The sequence below is a fragment of the Rhinolophus hipposideros genome, assembly GCF_964194185.1.
Source record: "Rhinolophus hipposideros genome assembly, chromosome: 11".
In the NCBI taxonomy this organism is placed as follows: domain Eukaryota; kingdom Metazoa; phylum Chordata; class Mammalia; order Chiroptera; family Rhinolophidae; genus Rhinolophus; species Rhinolophus hipposideros.
This window is the reverse complement of record NC_138057.1, coordinates 77,074,228-77,090,559: the sequence shown is the minus strand read 5'-3', so window position 1 is coordinate 77,090,559 and position 16,332 is coordinate 77,074,228. Positions and strand designations below refer to the sequence as shown.

Below are 16,332 nucleotides of genomic sequence, written 5' to 3'. Positions count from 1 at the left end.
CATACAGCAGGTGCTTTAAATTTCCTCGTTGAAAGAACATACAGTGTAAATATGGGTTCCTGAAGGGGGTCTAAGCTTTTAAGGAACAGTCTATTTCCCAGTGCCCCCTCCTGCTCCACAGGCCTTGGGGTTGGCTAGAAGGAGGGAAGTGGGGTGGGATGGGGCCCACTTTGGGCTCTTGGGACTACGGAGGGGCTGGAGTGTTGAGAGGCCCTGTCCCATCATAAAAGGACACAAGCCAATACCTAGACGCCCCATCCCAAGCCCTACCCAGTGGTTCGGGCAGCTTTGAGTAGCTACCTGGGTAGAACTGGGGTGCTGTCTAATCCTAGGAATGGGCAGAGGGCCCAGACCCAGAGCGTGCTACCCAGCCACCTGTGTCCTGAGCTCTGCCCAGCTAGTCCAGTCTCCAGGCCCTGTTCCCAGGAATAGGAAAGGAGAATAGCAGGTTGTAGCAATGGGGGTGGCCCAAGCCTCCCATCCATCTCCCCAGCCGGAGCCTGTCCGAGCCGGGGGCCAGAAAGTCAGAGTTGAGGCGACTAGGGACCAGGACTCTCGGTCCTTCCCTAGGGAGGTTAGCTTCATCAATCCATGTGCCTCTGAACTAGATCCCCTGCCTTCCAGGGTTTGCCCCCCCGACCCCTCCCCACCCAATACATGCCTAATGCCGTGGATGTTCTTGATCGCATAGCTGATCTCCCTTCGGAGTTCCTTCTCGTCAAACTCCATCTGTGCAGGAGAACAAAAGATGGCTGGTCAGGGCCTGTCCTGCTACCTGGGAGGTCAAGATGGGGGCCCGCCCCACTCCCAGGGCTGGGCACCAGGGCCAGAAAGGCGTACACGGGAGAGTCCTGAGCCCCCCTGCCCCTAGTCCTACCTTGACTAGCTCAAAGGGGAAGCGCTCATGAAAGATCCGGTTGATGCGTGCTCCCCCCGAAAGTTCATAGGTGTCGATCTGGTCCCCTGAGCCCTCAATGCGCTTCTCAAAGTCCACGGCGAACTGCTGGACCATCCTGGGCGGGGAGAGTGGTGTGGCCTGAGGGGGTGGCAGCAGCCCAGTGGAAGGGGCCCTGGGAGAGCCCTGTGCCGAGATGCTGGGGGAAAGGGCAGCTCAGGGGTGGGGAGGGCCTCACTGCAGCAGGGCCTTGGTCTTGCGTGCTGGGTCATCAGGGCGGAAGTTCTTGTACTCGTCCACCTCTTTCTCGATGGATAGCAGCTGGCTCTGAAGTTTGTTCCGCAGCCCCGGCAATGTGTCCCGAATGTGGTTCGTCAGTTGCTAGGGTGGGGGTGAGATAAGGGGTGAGGCTGTGGTCACAAATCCGGAATGCCCACAGGGTCAGGCAGCAGGGGGGCTGTGCCGGGGAGCGGGCCGTGGACGTGGTGAGGTAGAGAGCTGGAGTGGGCAGCCACAGCCCTGCCCACCAGAACAAAAGATGACTAAGGGCAGGGCCTGGCACACAGCAGGTGCTTATTGAATTCATGAACGAATAACTCAGTTTTCAAAGAAGCCAGCAATCTAGATTTTTATTTGAAATCACCTACTTTTTGACTAATTTAATATTTTCGGACGCCGTGATCTGCTTCAGGGGCAGTGATGGCTGGCAGCTGCTCCCTCCTCAAGTCCTCACTCTGGCTAGGCCCTCACACGGTATCTCCCTGAACCTCACGATGACCCTAAAAAAGTGTCTTATCACCATTATCACCATTTTACAGATGCACAGGTAGAGGCTCAGAGAGCTGGAGAGCGTCTCTGGGTGAATACCAAAGCTGGGATTGGAACCCAGGTCTCTGGCCTCTAGACTCTCCAATCCTGTCCCCTGCCACACTGCATTCCCCACTGCCTTCCTCCCATCAACACACGCACGCCTCGGTTCTGGAAGCCCCAGTCCAGATGGAGAAACATCCTAGGAAAGGCCCTGAGATTGCTGTCCCCCTCTCCAGGTGAGGCCCTCCCCATTTCAGAAGGAAGCAAGGTCTTCAACCATGTACACTCCAATACTGGCCTCCAAACCCAAGCCCTTGCCAGTGCCACTCTCCCCAAGACAAGGTCTTGGTCTTCTCTCCATCCTTAGGGGTTCCAGAGCTCCCCTCCCAGGCCCCAGACAGGGAAAGGGAAAGGTCAGCAAAGCTCTGCTACCTCACTGTGGGACAGTGGGCAAATTCCTTTGCTTTTCTGGGACTCAGTTTGTTCTTCTGTATAATAGGGATGCTAACCTCTGTTGGTGACCCTCACAAAACACACTTAAATGATTCTGTGCTCATGCTGGTTTCTCCAGGCCTCATTCTGGCCTGAACCACTACCTGGTTGAGGACCTTCTGCAGGTAGGGTGTGCCCATGCGGTCAGCCAAGTGGCGGTAGGATGGGTGGGAGAGGAAAAACTTGCGTTCAGCTGCCAAGGCAGCTGTGATGTCCTTCTTGCCATCGATGTCCTTTTGGCTCCGGTTCACCACCCCAATGTAGCCTGTGGATGGGGTCGAGGTCAGGGTCAACCAGCTTTTTAGAGAGCAGGGGTGAAGGGAAGGCAGTAGAGTGGGTCCGGGGAGTGGCCTGCCTACCTCTGCGCAGGGGGAGAAGCTTGTTCTCCAGCACGTCGCGGGCATCTGTGCCCTCGTCCATCAGGTCTAACTTGGTGATGACCCCGATGGTGCGCTGACCTGGGGGGCAGCAATGAGAGGGTTGTCTACATGTGCTGTTGCCTCACACAGAAGGCCCATGCACTCCCACTCCCACACTGCTGCCCCCATCTCGCCTCTCCCTCCATCACTCACTGCCAGCTTCTGCTCTCCCTACCCCCATTCATTCTCCACAGAGTGGCCAAAATGATTTTTAAAGGCATAAATTGGATCTCACGACTGCTCGCTTAGACCTTCCAGTGGCTCTCTCTTACACTGTGAATAGACCCCCAGGGCCTTGCGCCATTGGTGGCTTCAGGTAGGAACCTACCCTGGGGGTCCACCTCCTTGGCGATCTTCAGGGCATCGGAGTTCGCCAGGTCGGAGTTGGCCGGGGACACGGCCAAGATGAGGCAGTTCTCCTTGGTGACAAACTGCATGAGCATGTCCCGGATCTGGAACTCGATGTCGGCAGGTTGGTCCCCCACTGGGACCTTGGTCATTCCGGGCAGGTCCACCAGGGTCAGGTTCAGCACTGGACAGGGCGGTGAGAGGGCGGGCTGAAGGCACGGGGCGTGGCCGTGGGCGGGCGGATTCAGGAACAGGGCCGGGCTTAGAGAGGATCCCCAAGGGAGAATGGCCGGAGATGGGTGGGGCTAAGGAAAGACAGGGCTAAAGCAGTCCGTTGGAGGCGTGGCTAGGGGTGGGCGGAGTCACGGCAAGGTGAGGCTTGGGGGCAGGACGCTCAGAGGAGGGGACTGTGGGGGCGGAGTCTGCCGGAGGAGTGTCGCCCACACAAGGAGGTGCCAGCAAAGGGGTGGGGCCAAGAAAATGGTCCTAAGGGGCAGGACTAAGCGAGGGAGCCCAGAAACCGGGGGCGGGGCCAGGTCCCCTCACCATGCGGTGAATAGACACGGAGGTTGATGGGCACGGGTGAGATGCCCTTGTTGGTGCCGGTGACCCGGTCGGTCTCAGCCTCGATTTCCAGGCGCACCTCCTCGAAGTCGGTGAACTTCTTCCCCTTGCAATGCAGGAACTCAGCATATTCTGCTCCAGAAGCGGGGGTGGGGGGTAGGGGATGGGAGGATTGGAAAGAAGGTGGGGGAGTCAGCATCATAGCCCGGAACCCACCTGCGTCCCATCTACCACTGGGAATAGAACTCCACCCCAAACACTGCCTTCTCCTCCCTCCCCACAACAACGCTACCTCTAGGTTACGGATTTGTATCCCCACTGTCCAGATGGAGAATCGAAGCCCAGAGAGGGGAAGCCCTGCCCAAAGTCACACAGCAAGCTAGATCCGCAGCTCGGCTGAACCTCTCCTTGGGGATGGGGTGGAGGACTGGAGAGGCCAGCCCGCCTGCTGGGTGGAGGACAGCACATACCTGTGGTAGCATTGACGAGCTGCAGGACCAGGGGCCGTCTGGTGACAATGCCAGATCCTCGGGGCAGGAAGTCCCTGCGGTGAATCGGTGAATGGGAGGTGAGAGAAGGGTCAGGGACCAAGGAGGTTCCCTCTGTCCTAGGTGCACCTGTCCTGCCACCAGGGGCTCCAACGCTCCCCCAAAGTATCCCATCACATCTTAGCCCAAAGGCTTCAGGTCACTAAGGGGAGACAGTAGCTCAGAAAGGTGGAAAAGAGCTCCCCAAGTCCCCTGGGTCATAGAATTGATGCATCTGAGCTGTCAAGAGACAAGACCAACAAGTCCCCAGGCCTCTTTCAGGTCTGCCTTATGTTGGTTCTGAGCCAATGGGAAGTCCCTGTCCCAACTCAGCCACTGCCAGTCAAGGCAGGAGAAACAGAGGCACAGGGTGCCCCACATGCATAAGTGTCCAGTGGCCACAGAATGGATTCCAAGGAAACGGAGCTGTACCTCCTCCCCTCCCTTCCGCTGTGCGGAAGGGCTGCATCTCACTTCCCCTTCCCAGGGCCCCGTGGGGGTGGGGTTGAGGATGAGGGGGGTAGGGGGAAGAAAGAGGCAAGGAAAAGAGCTCATGCTTAAGTGCCTACTGCACTCCAGGTTCTTTGTGGGCAACATCTCAAGGACTCCACACGATAGCCCCGTGAGGTAGGTGCTGTTATCACCCCCATTTTACAGATGAGAAAACTGAGGTTAAGAGATGTTCAGGTTGCACCGCCGGTATCTAACTAGCAGACCCTGGACCCAGATCAGTTTAACTCTGCAGTGAAAACTCCCTGCCCTTCAATCCCATGGAGAACCAGCTCCCTTGAAGAACTGGACTGAGGGGTTCCAAAGGCACCCCCTGCCCCCAGACCCGATGTCTATACCTCAGACATCTGCTTGTGCTGATGTCAACCTCAGCAGCCCTTTTGGCCAACTCTTCTGGGTACAAATTCATTCTGTCCTGTCAACTCTTCTCATTTCCCCTCCCCCATGACCCCACCCAGGCCAGCACAGGCCTGAGGGTGGAGGCCTCCCCAGGGATCAGGCTGTCAGAACCCACAGTCACGGGATCCCCAGGACCCAGGAAAGGGGAGAGGAAGCTGGGGTCTGAGGGACTGTAAAGATCCAGTCAGCCATCTCATTCATGGAGAGCCACACGGCGGCCCAGGGAGGGGAAAAGACACACTCAAGTTCATGCAGGGCTTGGACAGAGCCAGAGCAAGAATCTTGCGCTTCTGCCACCAGCCCAGAACCTGACCTGGACTCAGACAGCTCCTTGAACCCCAAGGTTGGGGCAGAGGGTCCCGGGGACAACAGAGTAGGCCCAGGTTCCTGGGGTCCAGGCCTTCTCTTGCGGTCCTGGGGAGGCCTCCCCTCTCCTGTGTCCTCACCCTGCCGTTCCCTCTGGGGAGATTAGAGGCTAATGGGGAGGAGTTAGCCACTGGCGTGGAAGAAGGAGAAGGATGATAAATCCTGCATTTATTCATCATTTCTAGGTGCTAGGCAAGTACTTCGTACTTTGCCAAACTGCGAGCTTCAGAAGGGCAGGGCTTGCATGTTTCTGTCCACCACCACTGTACTCCAGTGCCCAGCCCAAGGCTTAGCACACAAGAGGTCCTTAATAAATGCTGACCGAATCCCCAAGTCCTCAAACAGTGCTCTGATAGGCAAATGATCATTTTATAGATGTGGCAACTGAGGCTCAGAGAGGTGGAGGGATTTGTCCCAGGTTAACAGTCGGGGCTGGCAGAGCTGGGATTTAATCCTGAGTGTCTGTTGGACCCCAGAGTCTGGGAACTTCCCTGGGAAACTCTGCTGCTCCCTAAACTCGAGGAGCCAGACGTGGCTTTTTATTGACTTCATTTCAGCTCTGTCTAGGACACATTTAGGAGCAGCTGCTCTGTGCCAGGCCCTGTGCTGGGCCTTGGGGAGGGGAGACAATGAGTCAGACAGTTCCCACCCCAGGAGCTCAGTGTGGGGGGGAGACAGACAAGTAAACAGATAATGCAATGCAGTGTGACTTGTGCTGGAACAGAGGTGCAGCAGGCAGCACGGAGAAGGAGGTGATTAACGGGTGTGGATGGACTTCCTTTCTCTCTCTCTCCCATTCCTTACTGACTCCTTTGGAAGGGTGACCCCTAGTATTTGGAACAGGCCACTGTTCTTACAGAGCTTGGGGTGGGAATGGGGGCCTGGGGTCCACTCTCTTCCCCACGAGCTCCTCACCCAGCAATACCATGGCAACAGTAGTTGCCATGGAAACTGCAGGCGGGGCTGGAAAGGATGGGACTCCCCACAGAGAGGCCCCCACCATTGCAGAGACAAGGACTTTCCCTAGAGCTCTTCCCTGAGAGCTCTTCCCCCCACACAGATGGGCCCATTGGGCCCTGGCAGGCCCGAGGGGCACAGGTTTGGGAGGGGCCACGTAGAAGGTGCCCAGGGCTAGGCTAGAGGGGGTGGCCAGGGGTCTGGGCCAGCTTGCCCCAGGACTACTTACAGGACAAGCAGCTTATGGGAAGTGGAGATCAGAGGGCAGGGCCATATGTAGGAGCAGAGCCCCTCCTCAGACCAGCATCTCCTGGGTTAGGGTGGGGATGGGGTGCTGGGGGGGGGAAGGGGCCCCATCTCTGCCATGGCCCAGATTCTCAAAGTGAGGCCCTCCTATGGCAGGAGGGCATCAAAATTCCCTGCGCAGCTTGTTCAAATGCATCGTCCTCAGACCTGCTGGGTTAGACTCTCAATTGGAGAGGTGGGGCACAGGAGGGGAGAAGGGGATCTGAATTTTAAACATGCTCTCCATGTGATTTTCATGTTCTCTTTCAAGTTGAAGGATCACTGGCTTAGTGGTAGTGCCAGGCATAGGCCCTGGGTTCGAATCCCACCTTGGCCATTCCCGGGCCTGGTGCCCTTGGGCAAGTTGCTTCACTCTGGGCCTCAGAGTCCTCAGCTGTGAACCGGTGTCATATAAACTGGGCGCCATGTACTCTACCCCGTATGGCTGTGGCAGGATTCATGGAGACTTTCGACAGCAAGAGCTTGCCCTGTGCCCTGTATACAGTAGGCGCTCAGCACCTGCGGGGGGCTGCCAAGGACTGCCTCCTGTTCTCAGCCTCCTTCCTAGGAGGATTCCCAAGTATCAGCAAGGAATCCTAGATCCTGAAGAACCTGTGCCTCACCTCCTCCGGCCACTGACTCGGATCTTAGGATTTTGCCCATGAAATGTTGGATAGGAACGATGGACACTGAGGAGGAGAAGCTTTCAGGGGCCATCTCACTCCCCCATCATTGTCCACAGGGTGGCACATAGGTCCAGAGAGGAGCAGGGAGCTCTGAGGACATACGGTGGTGGGAGCGGTGACTGAGACGGGACCCACGCCTGGACAGGCATTGAAGAGCACCTGGTGGGCTCCCATGTCCAGACTGGGAGAGCCTCACTCCCTGCCAGACTGCTGCACTGGGCACAGGCTCAACACCTAGTAGGTGCTCACACAACTCGAAGGCTCAGGCCTAGCAGCTTCTCAGCTCCAGCCTTCACCTGGACACACTGTCCCCCAGCGCTCTGTTAACGTGCCCCCTGTCACCTCCCCATTGGGGATTTGGGCCTAATGCAACCTCCAGCCAGTGATGCCCATGCACCTCCCACCCAAGTCCGAGTTTGTCTGAGCGGGGACAGAACAGGTGCCCAGAGAAGTGTGTCGGGCCCACCAGCCTTGGTGGCCGTGTGGGCAGGATGGATGGTGGCCTGCCAGCTCTCCCCACTCATTCTGGGCAGATGGTGGTTTCCCAGGGAGGCCTTGCCTTGCCATCTGCAGAGGCTCCTTCAAACCTGAAGCACAGGGAGGATGAAATAAACACCTCTCAGGATCTCCAAAGCACATGCTTCCTGTCTGAACTGGCACTGTCACCCCCAAAGGGATCTGGAGAAAGTACGCTAAAGGTACCCCTACTTGGGTGCCTGAGATCTGAGGCCAGAGCTCAGGGACCCTGGTTGCCAGGTCCTGTTGAATGCAAACTATGCCAGAGGGTATCATGCTTGGTCTGGCATGTACCCAGTGGCTGTCATCCTTATAAGTCTCCTATTTCCTGGGCTCTGATGTCAGATAGGCCCAGCATTGAATATCAGAGCTGCCAGTTAAAAGCTGTGTAGCTATGGACAAATGTCCGTACTTCTTTGAGCCTCAGTTTCCACATCAGTAAAATGGGCTGCCATGGGGTTTATATAAGTTAATGCCTGAATAAATCGTAGCTGTTGTGATTATAAATTATGATAACTTGTTGAGCAAGCTGAAAACACAGGCTGGGCTCCCACAACAGTGTCACCAAATAATGCAGCAGGGAGGGAGCTGGAAGGTGGGTTTCCTGGGGGCTGGAAGAGTAAGCAGTGGGCCAGGATCTTTTCAGCCACATCTTGCCCCTGGGAGTGGAAGGCCAGGGGCCCGAGTGGGCTCTGAGGTGCCCTCTGAAGCAGGGAGCTGGGGCGGAGGTGAAGGAGTAGACAGGCCAAGAAATACAGTTGGGAGGAGGTGAGGCTGCCTCCAGGCAACAAGTCCCTCTCTGTTCCCCCTGCCCCAGGAGGCCCCAGGCGTGCCTGTGTCACACAGCCCATGAATTTCCAGCAGAGGTTTGAACGTTTCAGGGCAGTCCTGGCCTTGGCTTCCCCTCATGTTCTGATGTCCTGAGAGCAGGGACTGGCTGGTCGTGTTTACCACCCTGGTCGTGTCCCCAGCACCCAGCACGGAGTCTGCCACATACCGGCCACGCCTGGCACCCCTGTTGGCCAAACGAATGATTTCAAGATGAGCGCCTCCAGTTGTCCTGTCATCACCCTCACTGAACAAATACGGAAAGTGAGGCACAAAAAGGGAAGAGTGTTGTCCAAGATCATAATGCAAGTTGGTGACAGGGTAGGACTGGTACCCAGGGCTCTGGACCCCAGGTGAGGCGCTGTCTCCACAACAACCATTTTCTCTAGCAAAGAAAATCTATGATCTTTCCTCCATCTTATCCTTCCATCCTTCCTACCTTTCTTCTTTGTCTCCTTCCTTCCTTCATTCCTTTCTTCCCTCCCTCCCCTTCTTTCCTTATTCCCTCCCTCCTTCCCTTCTTTCCTAGCATTGATGACTTTATATTTTCAAAAGGGAAATAGATTTTTCTTTTGCCCCCTACTTTTAAAAATCATATGTTCTCCCTTTTTTAAAATGTTCAGAAAATACCTAGAATGTTTAAAAAATAAAAAAGCAACCATCATTGCCACACCTGGGGATCACCATTGTAAACATTTTATCATTTAGAATAATAATCATGGCAAACACTGATGGATGGTTGACAGCTCACCAGGGACTCTGCCGGGGGGGCTTTCCAATCTGCATCATCACAAGGTTGCTTGTGGGGGTGACGGAAGTGTTCTAAAATTAGCTGTGATGATGGTTGCACGAATCTGTAAATAAATATGCTAAAAAATCATTGAGTTGTGCACTAACACCGGCTGAATTTTATGGCTTGTACGTTACACCCCAGTAAAGCTGTTTAAGAAACCTTCACCCTCTTGACTACTCCTCCCAAGGCTGTGTGAAGTTGCTGTGACCAGTTTCCCCATCTTACGAGAGAGAAACTGAGGCTCAGAGACAGGAAATCAGGTGCTCCTCACATGTCCACACACAGACAGGGCTCCTCTCCACACTTAGGTGGCAGCTGAAGCTACCCAACAGCTCATCATAAACATTTCCCATCATTCAGTCGGGCGCTATATCTGGGCCCTTAGCACAGCAGTTTGATGCGAAGGACTCTCAGCTCCACTATTAAATTATTTCCCTGCTCTGAACCTCCGTTTCCCCATCAGTGAAATGGGACACAGTCCACAGAGCAAAGGGTCCCCAGGGGCCAAGGGAAGGTACCCAGCTGGAGCACCTCTCCTAGGCCACGCTTGAGTGCCCTGGAATTCCTTCTCAAGCAAAGTCAAGCCCCGTGTTAGGGTCTGCCCTCCGGAGGGCTGTCCTCACTGTGGGGAGACAGTCCTGGGGACAAGGGGGGATCCTTTCTTGGGGTATGGATGGAGCTGAGATATGAGGGCTGGGGTATCCACATGCAAAATCAGGAGGCCCCTTGCGGAACAGGATGGAGTGGGAAGAGAGGGGCAGCCTGGGAAGGGGGGCCACCTGCTCCCACGCCTCCACATCCCATCACAGAACTCTGAAATTTTAAATTCAAAATCAGCCTGCCAGGTTGGTATGCAGGTGTGTTTGTCAAGGTGGGAGGGCAGAATGTCTTGTATTTAGCAATCCCGCAGCTTGATTTATAATTGGAGTATTTAGACATACGGCACATGGGCCTCTGTTTCTGCTCCCATAGCACTGTAGCCATGACTGGCTTCCTCGGCTCCTGTGCCTTGTACCAGCTTGCCTGCATCCCCGCCCCTGAGGCTCTGACCCTCTGCCCCCAGCCAAGACCCGAGGATTCTCCTGGCGCCAGGATCAGATGCAGAAGCTGATGCCATCTGCCAGAGTCACCTTTCATTCCCAGCTCCCCTGTGTGGGGCGGGGGTTGGGGAAGAGGTCTCTGGCCCAGGCTGGGCCCTGAGTCTAGCCATGGGCGAGGCTCCACCTGTGGCAGGTGCATGCTCTGAGCAGCGTGTCTGCCCTGCAGGCAGCAACGTGGGCTCTCTGGGTGGGGGTGGCTGTCCAGGGGCCACTAGAGCCTCTCCAACCTTCCTGGTCTCACTGTGGCCTCCGCTCCTTGGGCCTTTGCTCAGGTAGGACCCGCACCTGGAGCATGTTCACTCATTTGCCTGACCAAGACGTATTTTTGCTTGGGTCCAGATTTCAATGCTCAGATGCCTTCTCTGGCCCCCTGACGACTCCTCTCCCTTCAACGCCAAGCTCCTCGTGCCCTTCTTCAAACACACAACAAAAGAGCTCTTTGTGTGATTGAGCGTCTGTCTGTCCCACTCAGCTGTGAGCCCCCTTGAGAGCAGGGATGGGTCCGGCTTGTTCACAGCCATATCCTCAGTGCCTGGCACGCGGCTAGTGCCAAGGAGATGTCAGTTCCCTCTGCCTGCTCTGGTCAGTGACTTTCCATCTATGATGTCTCCGTTATCCCCTGTTCCTCTTTGGCCTCAGTCTCAAAATCTGGGAAATGGGACCACTAAAGTGTATCCCGAAATGTTCAGAGGAAGAGACAGAGCTAAGTTGTGGGGATGGGCTGTCCCCCATGGGAAGGGCTGAAGCTAACCACGAGAGGGGCCCTCAGAGGCCAGAGAGGAGCACCAGGCCTTGCTGAGATGAGAATGTGGAGGAAGAGGCAAGAGGGCTAGTAGGAGGCAGGGAGCCTGAGTGGGGGAGGCAGAGTCACAGGCTCACCAGGGACTTCCAAAACCTTGCCTCCCAGGCTGCCCATGGGGCTCTGGGCAGGGGCTCACTCACCAGCCCCTTGCCTCACCCTGGATGGAGAAGACCCCCCACCCCTAACCCCACCCTGGCCCAGGCAGGAACAGAACTGGTGTGTCTTCTATGCCAGGCCTTCCCCAGAGCACTTTGCAGGCATTACCTCAACGCTCACCACAATCCCATCAGATGAGGAAATAGTAGCTGAGTAGGGCTCAGCTTGTAAGTGGCACAGCTGAGCTACAAACCTCAGTCTGATTCCAGAGCCTGACCTCTCAGACCCTCTGCCACATTCCCCCTCTCCAGGGGCCAAGCAGGCAGGGAGGGTGGGCTCTGTCCATTTGTCAACCTGCCTGGGCACCAGAGTAAAAGGCTGGGGTGCTGGAGCCTGGAAGCTTGTCCCAAAACACCCCACTCTCGGAGCTTGATGGGTATTAGGAGGGGTAGGCAGCCGGCCGGGTCAGACGAAGCAGAGCCTAGAGCACCAGGCGTCTGCTCATGAAATTCTGGGGTGTCTGAGGTCCCACACACACTCCTCTATCTGCAGTACCCCTAGGATGATCTCATCTACTCTACAAGGACGAAATCCAAATTTATATTCCCAGCCCACCTTCCCTGAACTCCAGACTTGCATTCCCACACTGCACACCCTACATCTCAGACTCAACATGTTCAAAACCAAACTCCTGATCTTACCCCCGCCCCCAAACCTGCTCCTCCCACACTCCATTAATGGCACCAACACCTATCCAGGGTCCAGACGCTGAAGTCATCCTTGATTCCTCTTTTGTCACCCTCCACAGCCCATCCGTGGGCAAGTCTTATGGGACCTTCCTCAAAATATGTCCTTAAACCCCACCCTTTCCCTCCTCAACACTGCTGAAGCCTGATCCAGGCCCGTCACCTCTCGCCTCATCCAGCAGCCTCCTCACCTGTCTCCTGCCCCCTCTTAACGTCCCTAAGTCACACACTTGCTGGACTCAGCTCAAGTCACTCCACTACTTAAAAGCCTCTGCTAAGAAGGAAAACGAACCCAACTCCTGAGCATAGTCTGAGGACCTTGTAGGTCTAGCCCCCATCTCCCTCTCTGATACCATGTCCCCAGAGCCCCCCAAACACCAGCCACAGTGGCTCCTTTCTGTTCTTCAAACACACCAATTTTGTTACTGCCCCAGGGCGTTTGCATTTGCTCTTCCCTCAGCCTATAATGCTTCTCTCCACATGGCTTTTCATCCCTTAGTTCTCATCTCAGATGCCACCCCGTCCTAGAGACCTTCCCTGACCTTCCTGTGGAAAGCAGCCCTTCTCTCCTCCCCGGCAGGGACCACGTTCTCCAGGCGTCTTCTTCACACACATTCTTCTGGGTTCACTCTTTCAGTTTTCCCTCTGCAATGCAGAGCTTCTGTCTTTTCTATCATAGAATCCCCAGTGCCGAGACACTTCATGAATGTTTGCTGAAATGACTGAACAAATCAGCCTTAGTTTTCCCTCTGTAAAAGGGGGATGAAGAAATAGCATAGACCAGACAAGTCCGAGCAGGGTCCTGGGCAGCTGCTGGCCACCTCCATTGCAGAGCTGACAACAGGGTCCTCCTGGGTGCCGGGAGCCCAGGCCGGCCGGCCTACAGCTGCCTCTACTTCCTCTGATGCATTTTTCCACTTCCTCTCCATGGGGGATTGACTCCTGGGAAGTCCTAGGAGGCTGAGTGGCTGTTACCATGCTCACCAGTCTGGGGACCCAGCCCTAGGTAGAGAGGTCAGGAGCCCATGAGGGAGCAGGCAGGGCTGGCTGGGGGCCCCACTGAACCTTGGTTTTTCACCTGCTCTATCCTGGGCCTGCATCTGGATACCTGGTGCAGCCTCTTGCAGGGCCACCGTCAAAAACTATTAGGGTTTGGAGAGCAGCGCAAGGAACCAGGCCTCCTGGGCCAGAGTCCACATCCTGCACCATCACTCGACAAAGAGTTGCAGAAGTCAGCTGTGGCCGGGCACAGCTGTGCTGTGCTACCTACAGACTGACACCTCTCTCTCCTGGACAGAAAACTCCAAAAGGGCAGGCAGGGGTCAGGTCTGTCCTGGCACACGCAGGCCCCCAAACCTAACTATCAATACCCACCCCCCATGTGTTGACAAAAGGGCTTTTACACCCATGGACTCATTGGAGCTCCACAGCCACCGTCTCAGGAAGGCAGGGCAGCATTGTTCCCATCCTATAGATGGGGAAAATGGAGGCCATACCATTCCACGTCCCTGTGCTCAGTACAGGGCTTGGCTCTCAGAGGCTGTGCAAGGTCGAGTCTAGGAACCTGGGCTCTGGAGTCTAATAGGCACTGTCTATGTGAACTTGGGGGAGGCATCTAACCTCAAGGTCTAGTTTCCTCATCTAGGCACCATGGTACCTGCCTCATGGGGCTGTTGTGAGCCATCTTGTGAAGCATGGTGTGGGCACATGGGAAGGGCACAGAAGATGGGAGCTAACGTTGCCTTCCCCTCCAACACTTGCCCGGAGCACACAGCCTGGCACAGAGCAGGAGTTCAGCAAACATTCAATGCATGAAGGGTAGGAATATGGTCCGTACACTGTAAAGTGCTGGATATCTATGAGTGCCATTTAAAGTGTTAAGGCCTCCAGGGTCCCTCCACCCCCATCCTCACCCCCTCATTCTGACTGCTGGCCCATCTGTGTGTCTCTTGCCTGTGTCTCTGCAGTTCTGGGGGTCACGTGAGCAGGAGGGTTCTTTGGGAGCCTTCCCTCAGCCTCCACAGACAGACGGCCTCCTCCTCTGCTGACCAGATGGGCCCGGCCGCCCCCACGGCGGCTTTCCAACACCCCACAGATACATCACTTCAGTCAAGACCTTTCCCTCTCCCCATTACAGTGTGCACTGGGCTTCCCAGGTCATTGGAGGAGCAGAAACAAACATCCAGTCCAACTATCCATATTAGACAGGAAACTGAAGCTCAGAGAGGGCAAGTGACTGGCCTGAGGTTTCACAGCAAAACCTGATTTGGACCCAGGATGTCTCTCCCTAGAACTGCTGTTCCTCAGAGGGAGGGGCCTCTACCTCCCTCTCCCACATTGCCAGTGGCTTCCCTAGCCATGAAGGTCATTGGAAGAAAGCTAGGGTTTCTGAAGGTGAGGGAGAGAGATGACAGAGTGGAGAGGTCAGTGTCAATTCTCCTGCCTCCAACCTCAGTCTGCCCAGCCCCCACCCAGCCTCCAGCACCAGGAGAGCGCCATCCTCTCTCTCCTCCTTCTCAGCACCCCAAAGAGCCATTTCTGCCTCCCCTTTCTTGAGGGTACTTGGGGGGTCACAACACTGCCTGTCCCTCTAAACCCAGGACCTTTTGTCTTCGTGGTTGCCCCCGACTCCCTGCCACCTGGCCCTTCCAGCGCCTTGTGGGATCAAAGGCAGAAGGAGGATTAGGTTCTGCAAATGGCTCCCCCCTCCCCGCCATCCTGCCTCCCTGTCTTAGTCATCTCTGCCCTCCACTGCCTTCTCCCTCCATTACAATCCCTCTGCCAGACCGAGGGGAGAACGACTTTGACAGACGTCCTCCACCCAGGGGCGGCGGCAGAATTAGGGGCCGGCTGCTCATAAAAGGATCCGAAGCAGTTTCTCCCCCACCCCCCTTCCCTTCCTCATCCTGCAGCCCGCGCCTCCCCCCACGGCCGCGCTGCGCACGGATGGCGGCGGGAGCCGCAGAGGTGTGTGTGTGAGAGGGGGTAGGCTGTGCTTGGTCCTTGATGCCCACAGAGCTGTGTCCTCTACCAGGGGCTATGGGGGGTGTCCCCTGCCACTGTCCAGGAATTCCCATGGGGGGAGGGAGCTGTCCTCCGTAGAGCCTAGGGGTAGGGGGCCCTGCCCTGCCCGGGGGTGTTGCCCCTCCAAGGTGCTCCTGGAGGGAGTCGGAGGGAGCCACTGAGTAATTCAGGCCCCTCGGTGCCCTTGTGAGGTATCGGGGGACAACCCCGTGTAAGGGTCTCCTGGCAGAGCGCTGTCTTCCCAAACGGATGGGGCGGAGGAGGGGGCGTGATACAGTAGCTGGTGGCCTGACGCCGTTTGTGGACAAGCGGGGGGCGCTGCCGCCTCTGAGGGGCTCTCGTGGAGGAGGAGGGCCGCCTCCCTCTGGCTGGAGGTGGGGGGCGCACGGTCGCGGGTGCAGCGCCAGGGGCTGTGAGGTCGCGGCGCCGTCGGGGCCGGGGGCGGAGGCCCAGGGGACCCAGGTGTAGGGAGTACGCGCCCCGGGGAGCGCCTCTCCTACCTGCCAACGAAATTCTCCAACACCGAGCTCTTGCCCGCGCTCTGGCCTCCCACCACGGCGATCTGCGGCAGGTCCAGGTCCGCGTTCTGGCCAATGGCGGAGAAGGCGTCCTGCAGCCGGTTGACCAGCGGGATGAGATCTTCCATGCCGCGGTTGCCCATGGCTGCGGCGGGCCCCGAGGGCTGCGATCTGGCCGCCGCTTCGGCTCCGGGCTCCGGCTCCGCCGCAGCAGCCGCGCGCTCCGACTGCCTGCGCCTCGGGCCCCCCGCCCCTCCAGGATTGGAGGGGAGCGCTGTCCCGGACTGCCGCCAGAGGGCGCCCGCGGCGCGGCAGACCGGCCGCCGTGCGCAGGCGCCGTCAGCCGCCCTATGGGGATTGCAGTTTTCTCCTTCTGCGGGTTTTGGGGAGCTTGAGCCAGCTGAGTGTGGGAGTGTGGATAGTGCGCCGAAGATATCATTCTGAAAAGGGTGAGGGTCTCACCGTCTGGTACCCGGCCTCTTGGAGAGTGGTCATGGCTGCCTCACTTCATCCCATAGATAGGGAAAATGAGGCTTGGCGAGAAAATGGCATCCTCCAAGGTCATAGTCTCCTGACCAGGAGTTCAGTTTGGCCTCACTGCCTTTTACTCTTAAGTTCTCACTAATTCATCTCCAGCATGTCCCTTTGGGC

General features: G+C 56.8%; 1 protein-coding gene across 15 annotated transcripts in view; it reads right to left on the bottom strand.

The window, feature by feature from the left end:
- The window catches only part of DNM1 (dynamin 1), a 40,472-nt gene extending 24,360 nt beyond the window's left edge, over positions 1–16,112 (bottom strand). For all 15 annotated transcript variants that reach the window (XR_013994400.1, XR_013994401.1, XR_013994402.1 and 12 more), the window contains exons 1-9: positions 15,664–16,112; positions 3,999–4,072; positions 3,511–3,660; positions 2,945–3,148; positions 2,557–2,655; positions 2,302–2,462; positions 1,134–1,276; positions 878–1,013; positions 662–729 (exon numbers count right to left, since the gene is read on the bottom strand). Coding sequence is in view for 11 of the 15 variants with exons in the window: in XM_081065759.1 (XP_080921885.1) it covers positions 662–729; positions 878–1,013; positions 1,134–1,276; positions 2,302–2,462; positions 2,557–2,655; positions 2,945–3,148; positions 3,511–3,660; positions 3,999–4,072; positions 15,664–15,824 (1,196 nt within the window). In the remaining 4 variants the exon portion in view is untranslated. The remainder of the gene's footprint in view (positions 1–661; positions 730–877; positions 1,014–1,133; positions 1,277–2,301; positions 2,463–2,556; positions 2,656–2,944; positions 3,149–3,510; positions 3,661–3,998; positions 4,073–15,663) is intronic.
- Between the last annotated feature and the right edge of the window lie 220 nt (positions 16,113–16,332).